This window comes from Cibotium barometz, chromosome 58 (assembly GCF_041138505.1).
Source record: "Cibotium barometz isolate CiBa-2024 chromosome 58, ASM4113850v1, whole genome shotgun sequence".
Taxonomy (NCBI): domain Eukaryota; kingdom Viridiplantae; phylum Streptophyta; class Polypodiopsida; order Cyatheales; family Cibotiaceae; genus Cibotium; species Cibotium barometz.
Window position 1 is genome coordinate 16974048 of NC_141103.1, and position 10298 is coordinate 16984345.

General features: G+C 40.2%; 1 protein-coding gene across 1 annotated transcript; it reads right to left on the reverse strand.

Moving 5' to 3' along the window:
• Positions 1-7041: 7041 nt before the first annotated feature.
• Positions 7042-10031, reverse strand: LOC147605972 (tRNA dimethylallyltransferase). The gene is made up of 8 exons (XM_086792712.1): positions 9877-10031; positions 9661-9778; positions 9541-9584; positions 9347-9457; positions 9161-9253; positions 8969-9081; positions 8768-8882; positions 7042-7880 (listed from the first exon to the last, which is right to left on the reverse strand). The coding sequence occupies exons 1-8, from the start codon at positions 9972-9974 to the stop codon at positions 7757-7759; spliced, it is 816 nt and encodes a 271-aa protein (XP_086648838.1). The 5' UTR covers positions 9975-10031; the 3' UTR covers positions 7042-7756.
• Between the last annotated feature and the right edge of the window lie 267 nt (positions 10032-10298).

The following is a 10298-nucleotide window of genomic DNA, read 5'->3' on the forward strand; positions in this document are numbered from 1 at the left end:
AGATTTTAGATTCTCTTTTTTAAATTTTCTCGATAAATATTTTCATATTCTTTCTCAAATTTCTCAAGTAAAATATATTCAATATTCTTCTTTTCGAGTAAAAGATTTATGAGATTTACAAAAATCAATTCTATCCATATTTTTCAATAAAATAAAAAATGCTCAATTTCACTTTTGATAAATACTCATAATTTTAATTATGCTAAAAAAATTTTTTACCATTTAATTACTTGGATCTCAAATATCATAAGAATTCCTCTTTTTGTATAAAAATAAATTTATCAAAATTTTTTTACTATAATTAATTAATTATACATAATTATAAAAAATTATTTTTCATGAATATGATGAAAATCATTCTTTTTACATAAGATATCCAATCCTAAAATATAGTAGCAAGTCCTCTTTTAGCATTATGCATAAAAATAAGATATGTATTATTTTCTAAAAATTTTGCTAAAACTTACTGATAATTCTTAATTTTTTTCTAAAAAATAAAAGCTTGTAAATGAAAATATGATAGTTATTTCTCTTTTATGCTTAAAATCAAACTATGAATTTAAATCATAATTTTAATCATAAAATTAAACATAACTGATTATCTTACTAGATTTAGTTAATTTCAACATTCCTCTTTTCTTAAATTGTTAAGATAATTCATTTCTTAATTATCTAACTACTCATAAACAATCTTAAAAAAATTATCATTATTAATAGCACAAAAATCATGAAAATATCATTTTCTTAATCTCTAGCTTATCAAGCCTAGAGTTTAGCTTTGAATTAAGATACTATTATTGAGAAACATCCTTTTTCAAAAGATTTAGCCATAAAGATAGCTATTCTTTTAGAGAGAGATTTACTTAAAAAAGGCATTACAAATAAGCATAAAGATTAACTTTCTCTTAATTAAATATTAAGACTTTAAGAAAAAGCTTAATTTGAATTAAAACAATCATTTTGAAAGCTTCTCATATTGAGAAAATTGAAAAAAAACCATAAATTTTAATTTTACCTCCAAGTTTGGCTTGATTCTCTAATTGCAGTAAAGCCCGCGACCAATCAATTGGTCCACCAAGAGGAGAAGAGCAACTCCAAGAGTTATTGTACAGAGAGCTCCAAGCTTCCAAGAGAAAAATTTAAGGGATAATAAAAAATATGATTATTTTAATATAATACTGACATGGTATAGCTCCAATATTTAATTACAAATGACTGAGAGTCTATTTATAGGTGAGAGAGACCACTAACCAAGTCCAACTGGATTTTAGAATTTTTCAAGTTCAATTTAACTCAATTTGGACAAGATTTGGACCAGTTGGGCTCTCTTTTTTATTTGATTTGATCTAAGAGAGAAGAGAAAAATATCATAATTTTTTTGAATTAAAAACCCTTCCACATATGTGAAAGAGGCGTCTTATACCCTTAGACTAAGGTCCCTTATACCATTTTCAATTAATTCTTAATGCACATTAAAAAGTTCATTTTGAACTTCTGTTTTAGGAATATCCATTTTAAACACTAGGAGGATTTTTATATCCAAAGATATCTCAATTTTGGATTCTCTCTCTAGATATTTTCTCTCTAAGCCAAAACAAGATAAAAACAAGATCTTTCTTCTATTTTAGAGAAGGGAATAATTACAAAAACAGAAGAGAAGGTTCTTACACCTTTACACCTCAAAAGCTAGAGGAAAGAATCTTACATAACGAGTGCCTGTTTGAGACCATAAAGAGTCTTCTACAAAAGATACACATGGATGTCCTATCCCTGAATCACAAAACTAGGAGGTTGCTCAACATAAACTTCCTCCTCTAAATCTCCATTCAGAAAAGAGGATTTGACATCCATCATGGTCTTTCTACACTCAATTATTGTTGGAAAGAGCCGTTGTGTGGATGGCTATCACCACACCTTACTTGGTAAACCTTGCTTTGAGAAGCACATTGGATGCCGGGCTCGTCTTAGCATCATCCATTGCATGACTCCATCTATATAGGCATAGTTTGTCTCTACTTGGAGTAATGCTCATCAAATGTGGATGGAGATCCAGAGGAGGTACAGGATATTTTCGACAGTGAAGATTGCCAAAATGGAGTCAGATCTGGAGAAGCTTACAATCAATGAGTCATATAACTTAATTGAGAAGATTGGAGAGTTCACTCGTATCAAGCTGTAGCTTGAGAAGTACAGGAGCACCATCAACAATCCCATTCATAAACTTCTTGGTAAATTGCCTGCTTCCTTTGATTCTTTTAGGGATAATATTTATTTCCGTGATCCTCTCCCCTCTTTTGAGGAAGTCATGAGTTATCTCCACAACAAGTGCATGCTTCACGGAAAAGACAAGTCAGAGTCTGCTTTTGTTGCCTCTGAGACAAGGACAAGGGCAAAGGCAACGGCAAAGACAGAAAAGGGAACTCCAACAACAACAACAACAAAGGCAGAGACAAGGGTAAACATGATTCAAAGGAGTCCAAGGACAAAAGCAATGAATGTGATTACTGTGGCAGGACATGTCATATTGAGGCTCGCTGCTTTGCTTGTCGTGATGACTCTTGTGCAGTCAAAGCCTAGGATGCTTCCAAAGCATTTGACAAGAACACCAAAGACAAGGGCAAGGACAGTTTCAGAGGAGGGATCTGCCAAAGTTGCATACATGGCAGTCACAGAATCATCCACTTCTTCACAGGATTCACTCCACAGTTCCATACACTCCTTCGCAGAATGCAGCTGTGGAACAGAAGAACCGGACCGTAAAAGAGATGGCTCGTTCTTTGTTGCATCATGCAAGTCTCCCTCTTGCTTTCTGGGGTGAAGCTGTGGCTACCTCAGATTATCTCATTAACCGCTCTCTCACAAAAGCGGTCAAGGGGATGACTCCGGAGCAGGCTTTTACAAGACACAAGCCTTCTGTTTCTCATCTAGTTGCTTATGTGCATGCCCCATATCAGAAGAGAACCACACTCGCACCGAAGTCAAAGAGGATGATCTTCACAGGCTGCAGTCTAAGATCCAAAGAGTACCGCTTATGGGATCCAAAGGTTGATATCATCATTTCTCGTAACGCTCGGTTTGATGAGAGCTTGTTTGGTATCGACTCCTCTCCACCTGATGCATCTTTCGACTTTCTGGATGATCCATTCACGGCCGATGTTAGTGATCTTATACCTCTTCCACATCCTCCACATCCTCCTCCTGCTGTTGCAACTCTGGTGCAAGCTGCTACTTTACAACCACCAGTTCTTGTTGCACCAGCTTCTGCAGCTCCCAGTCCCTCTACGAGTCATGTTTTGACTCCAGTAGCATCGGATGAGTCTGCTGCAACTGGATCTTCTCCTTTTTCACACTTTGAGAGGAAGGTTGGCCTACCTCAGTGGGTTCAACAACTCTTTAGAGATTCTGGTCTCACTTATGCACAGCTCCATAACCAGATCTCTACCACCACTCCTGAACATCCATGGGTAGGGATGGAATCTAGACCTGGATGAGAGACTCAGAGAAGAAAGATTAGGAAGAGGAACCACCTATGGAGCGGAAACAGGGATCCAGACTGTGATGGTGCTGGAGTACCAACTAGAGAAGGAGTTGCAGTAGAGAAATCTCCTAAAGCCATGTCCTTTGACAAGAAACCTTCTTTGAAGCAAGAGGGATGTAAAAAAAACCAAGCAAATAGCCTCCTCTCAAGCTGTGCACAATAAGAGGAGAGAAAGAAGAAAGGGAGGGAGGGTGGGAAAAGAGAAATAAAGAAAGCAAATCTCTCTGGAACACTATCCTCAACACCTATAAGAGAACTTCAGTCTCCAACAGCAAAAACACAGCAAACCAACCAAAAAACGCAGCAAATTGATGAAGCCTCTACTCCAATAAAAAAAATGCAGCAATTTCTTGCCTGTAGATCAACGTTTGGCTTTGATACCATGAAAGAAAGAGCATCACAGGTTGTAGGCCCAAAGCACAAACTATAGAAGTCTGGAAACAGTTGATTATTGCTAAAAATGAGCACGAGGGAAGCCCGTAGGCGCTTACAAGCATAAGAGATTGTTGCTACAACCAATGACCTCTATCAGATATGCAAGAATGAGATGAAAACTGAGGGGAAGGGTGTGCACCCTTATATACCCCTCCCATGAGCTTGGTCAGCCAACGGTAGCAGGTCGACAGCTAATATATAGCAGGCATAAAAATGCTATAAATGCCTTAAAATGGTAGAAAAATGCCTAAATAATATCTGCTAAATATGCTAATGCAGGGTCTCATAAAATGACTAGTACAAGCATGAAAAGGTACATGTAGACCTTGTGGAGATGATATATATTCCAACACTTCTTCCACTCACTAACCAAGTCACTTTGACATTTAATCAATAAATATCATATGGACATTAGACAATCAAAAACTTGATACACACACTCAACACCAAGAGTTTTGTTCCCCTATCATCTATCCAAGCTTATGAGATCACATTTTTTAAGACCTTTGGGTTGTGGCTACACACACACACACACTGTGCAGATTTGGCAAGTGTTGGACTAGGAGAAGGACAAGGATGACCTGTTGGCTGCAAGGTGTGATGTCGGCTGCAAGAAGGGCAGGTCGTGTAAAGAGTATTTTGCAATATATGTCCAGTCGGCTAGCTCTCTAGTCACTTCAAGGGCCTATATGAAGGCACTAATGCTCATAGTTAGATTCATTCACTCCCACTTTGGGTGTGGGTCTAGACATAGACTAGGATTAGGGTTTGTTAACCTTTTCCAAAAGGCAACCCCATGGCTGCAAGGATTTATGTACCTTTTTGTACCATATGAAATATTGAATTTCCAGCTCTCTCTCTCTCTCTCTACTCTCTCTTCTGTCTGCGTTTGTGCATCAACATGTTGTAAGTGGTGTTTAGGGCTGAAAGAAGACTCTCAAAGCTTCCGCATGTAACAGTTTCAAACATTGTTGGAGTTGGTCTTAGCATCAACCAAGGAGTAATGACTATATCTCTAGAGAAAGTGCTCATCTAAAAGGTATGACCACTACGTAATTGTGCACCTCTCCTAGTCTCCTAATGGGGGTAGAGTCACCATTAGGAGATTAGGAGAGGTGCACAATTGGGTAATTGTGCACCTCTCCTAATCTCCTAATGGGTAAAGAGTCACCAACATCATACTACTTGTAAACTTGCTTCTCCAACTCAAGGTCAAATTGAAAGAGGAGAAAAAATATTTCCCTTTAGATGGAAACAAGGGCTATTTTTTATAATCCATCTCTATTACATGCTCTAGGCCAAGTGCTTTGTAGCTTATGTGCTCTCCTTGAAGCACTAGGAATAGAAAATGGAGCCTTATGAGTTCTCTTTCCATCATAATCTAGTGTCATGCTACTAAAGGAAGAAAAATGAGCCCAAATCCTCGGAGGAATGGCCAAGAGTGATGAAGGGCAAGTGGCACCATGATGAGAAGCTTGGAGGACAACTAGACCGTGAACCATCCTTGAAAAGACTAGTCAATCATAACTCTATGTGACATGTGAATGTAAAAGGAAGTCACATGGAAAGTTCTAGACACATGTTCTCTGTGCTAGTCACATATCATAATTCCTAATAATTGTTAGATGAATTGGATATTATATGGTTCCACATAGGATGGCCAATGAACAGCCATCCTATGTGGCACTTTTTTTATCCCCCAAATTTTTATACCGCAAACCATCTCGCTTTCTTTTACTAAATCATAGGTTCATTGTACTCCTAGATGACCCATTGTAGGAGCATCATGATATTCATACAAGATCCTTCTCCTAATCTCAGCGTTATCCAGTACACAAACCTTCTCATTCCGGGACAGCAATCTATTCCGAATAAGAAACTAACCACCTACCACACTCACGTATGGCATGACTCCTAAGTCTCAGTCTAAATTTGTGGAGCTCCCTGCCTAGACCTGCTGCCAATACAGACCAAAATGATTGTCAGTCTCACATAGCCCTCTCTAAAAGAAACTCAAAGAGTTCACCTCTCCAATTCCACTCAAGGCATCCACCACTCTATTCAAGCTACCCTTCCGATTCTTTACTTCCATATCAAAGTCTTGCATCAACTCATCCCACCATGCCTTCCTCCCCTCAACTTTGTACTTAATCGACTCATGGTCGATCAACGACCTCGGTATCATCAAGCTTGTTACTTTCAAATGCCACACCTCGGCCCATCTCGGAACAATGGCACACCAATCACGAAATCACTAGCATTTGTCTCCACCACAAATGGCCTGCTAGGATTCAGCAAGGCCAGTATAGATGCTTCCTTCACCTCATGCTTGAGAGCTCGAAAAGCCATCATGCTTCTCATTGCAAGAGATCGGGTTATTGGACTTATGTCCTCTTCCCTTAAGGAGGTCCGTGAAAGATACAGTTAACTGCGAATAATCCATCACCGACTTCTTAAGAAATATGGTGAATCCCAAAAGCAATCTCCTCCTCTTCCAATGGCTCATCCTGTAAGGTGCAGTGCTCCCAAGCTGAGACTCTTGAACTAAATCAATCTTATGATCGACCGACCGACTGGGCGGAAGACCATGAGGTAACTCATCTTGAAAGACATCGACAAACTCTTCCCTGATGTTCTCTAAAGCCTATGTCTCCCATACATCAAGAGTCAAGACTAACTAAATTAAACTCACAATTAACATTAGACGATATGGTATCGAGAACACACTAGAACACTTCATGACTAGAATCCTTTACTATATTACGAAGTTCAATTGAGTTTAAAAGTGTAGTGGTTGGATGGCACATCAAAATCACCCTATAGACAAAATTGGACACCGTCCATGATGAAAGATAACTTATGACCCTTCCAATCTATCTGTACAACTTTTTTCCTATAATAACATCTACTCTATCCAAATTCATAATCATGAAATCTAGTGGCTCCGAGTAGCACTGTATGGTTATAGGCAATCGAGACACCCACCAATCCCAAAACTGTGTGCCCGACGACATGTCGACATGATACTGGTGATCACTTGGCTGCGCCCCCACTCCCAACTTCTGGTGATCACTTGGCTGCGCCCCCACTCCCAACTTCTGCGCAAGCTTGGCATTCATGAAGTTGTGAGTACTTCCAAGGTCAAAAAGAATGTGAACAGTTGTCCCACAACTCACCCATACATCCATATTAGGTGCATAGGACTGAAAACTTTCATATTCAAGCTACAACCTTTGCAAGAACTTTGATCTAAAACAACAATCCCAAAACTCAGACACCCGCCAATCTTGGCATTCATGAAGTTGTGAGTACTTCCAAGGTCAAAAAGAATGTGAACAGTTGTCCCACGACTAACCCATACATCCGTATTAGGTGCACAGGACTGAAAACTTTCATATTCAAGTTACAACCTTTGCAAGAACTTTGATCTGAAACAACAATATGTACAGAAGTAATCTTACCTTTAGCCTCGATCGCATGGGCTTCCTTTGACTTTGACTTGCCCGTAGAAGTTTGTTCTCATGTGCCCTGCTGGCTGACCAAAAATGAAGCACCGACACTCCTTAATGAACTGAAGAGTCTGGTCTGCTTTCTTTGATTGTCTTGCGGGTTTCTGTTTTCATTTTGTTGGGATGTTGAGTACTATGAACCAGATTTTTCAGCCCTCATTCCCCTTTTTTAATCTTCTCTTCATTGTTTCCTTGGTTAGTTATGCTTATTTTCAGGCTTTTGCCCACCTGTGGTTCCTCCCACATGACTCTCATGGGAATTGCTCCAAATCCCCTATGAAGGCCATCCTCTTCTGGTTCCATTCTGAGGCACATGTCCATCTCCCATCAATGTCTGTGGCTTCGCTTGAGACCACCACCTTTTCTGGCTTGCAGCCAACTTCAAGACCAGCTGCAAGCTGCACTTCATAGCACGTAGGAACGCATCACTGATAGCCAGTTCCTTGGCCATGGGTACATCCAAATTGAGCTTGACTTCATGACTTTGGTGGCGAGTGTATTCAAAAATATTTATCTAGGTATTTATCTATATGCAAGCATGGCCTCTTGTCCGACATGCAGCCTCCTCTCTGCAGGGGTTGGATTCTCTGTCATAATCTGCATCCCCAGACCCCAGCATGCCTGAGGAGCATTGGTTGCCCACACTTGGGCAGGAGATGACTAGTGGAGGGAGTGACAAGCAGGAATCAGAAGAAGTGGGGTCGACATGAGAGGCTGGGGCCAGCAGTGGCCGACAATGGTACAGGCCAGCCATTGTGGACAAATGGGGTGGACAGCAGCTCAGGCATGCAGGGGGAAAACAGGCCCGATGGTAATGCAGACCACCAGCAACAACAGCCCCACAGGATGTAGTTCCGCCAGCAGTTGAGGAGCAGTGATGTGGTGATGGTCCAGCAGGACCTAGGAGTAGACTGTGGACTCTGGAGAGGCAAATGTCACCCACTGGGGACAAAAGGGAGGGAGGGGCGGGAGGGGGGCGGGGGTTTGTTTTGTGTCCTTAAAGAATCTTAAATTAACTTTGAAAGAACACAACTTTCACCACTAAAAATTATCTGAGTCATTAACTATTGCCCAACAGCAAGCACTAAAGATCAGAGCCAATCAAATGTAGTAATTTCCTCTATGTAGCCAAATAGCACCACAACTTGTACTATTGTCACTTCAATGTGGATTGGATGATGATTTGCATGTGAGAGCCTATGACTTTGTTTGCAACTCTACAAAAGCCTTCAAATGAAAGAGTCACGTATCCTGTCTCCATGATGAAAAAAAGTTGGAGAACTACCCAAGCATTTCCAGCTTCAAGTTTTGTTGTTCCATGCTATACTGGGCATATGCCATGTCACCTTGACTGCTGCCATTGTTCCGATAAGTTTTCAACATGAACCTTGAATCAAGTGCTGCAGCCAGAAACACAGGGCATAAGCTTTTGACTTGGAAATCAAAGAATCCTTGTGCAAACACAAGGATAGAGATGGTGTTATACCTTCAATTGTCAATATAGTAGAAAGCCATCTTTGGAAAATGTAAAGGAGCCGAGGGCCTTGATTGACATGTGTATCTGAAATAAGCAGCTTGCATTCCCCACCACAGGTTTTACTGTAAAACTTACTCAACTTAAGAAACCCATCCTTGACTTCAAAGATCACCATATTATTAAAAAAACTAATCAGCTTACTTTGCATGGTCGATAGCATCTCTGCAAAGTGCTAGAGTCCTGATGATGCCGATTTCTCTGCCTCTTAATTGCCCATATAGTTTCTTGCATTTCCTAGGAAGATGTCAGGTGCAATGATACATCAAAACCCATCGTTATGAGAAGCTCAATAAAGCATAGCTATGCCTAGGTCAAGAGGAGCCGTACCAGTCATCAAACAGCTCAAAGAAATCATCTATAATGACTACTCTGGGTACTGCATCATGCAAGTGGAAGGCAGCAAAATACTTGCGAATATCATCATCGCCATCTACATATCTGCACACAGCACATAATACTTCGAATTGCCTTGACATTATTGCATGCTGCCCCAGAACATGCAAAGATCTAAGTGCACTCACTTCATATGCACACGCTCAAACACTTCTGAAGAAGCATCCGCATCCTGCAAACATCAAAGCGTGAAGCTCAAAAGCATATATGTGGAGAAAAGGCTTGATTAAGTGTGCTTGAGTGAGTACCTCAGACAAAACAGGGGGCTTTCTTTCCACATTCTGGCGCTTACATATGAAGACAACTGTTGAGGATTCGCTCGAAGCACAGTTGTAAGCAAACTGCAGAAGCAGAGAGGTTTTGCCACTGTTCACAAGAAGGGCATGCATGTGTTGATGAGAACTCCATGGAAGCTTTGGATGACAAAAGCGAGTGCTCTGTAGAAAAGAATGGCAGGATTTCACCTGCGAGGAGGGCCTGAAAGCAGAGTGCAGGATGGAAAACTTAAATTAGGATTGGCAGCCGCACCAGCTTGCTGTTGAGAGAAAAAACTACGCAGCATCCTTTTTTTTAATTCCTAGATGTCCACCTAGTGTCCTCTTCCCTTGTCCCTCATGTAACCCTAACTGAGTGAAAAATAAGCATAAACACATGTATGTATTACTAATATCATCGAATATGTAAAGATATCCAAATAAACATGCAAAGAACATCCTTGTTAGATCAATATTAAAAAAACAAAATAGTAAAAGCAGCGAGAACCAATCGATCGATCTAGTGATCAGTAGAAACGTAAAGCTTCCGCTTCCTAGAGCCATCAACCACCACAGGCAATGCATGATGTCATCACCCTGAAGGCATATGCAGATATGTAGTGTCACATGTA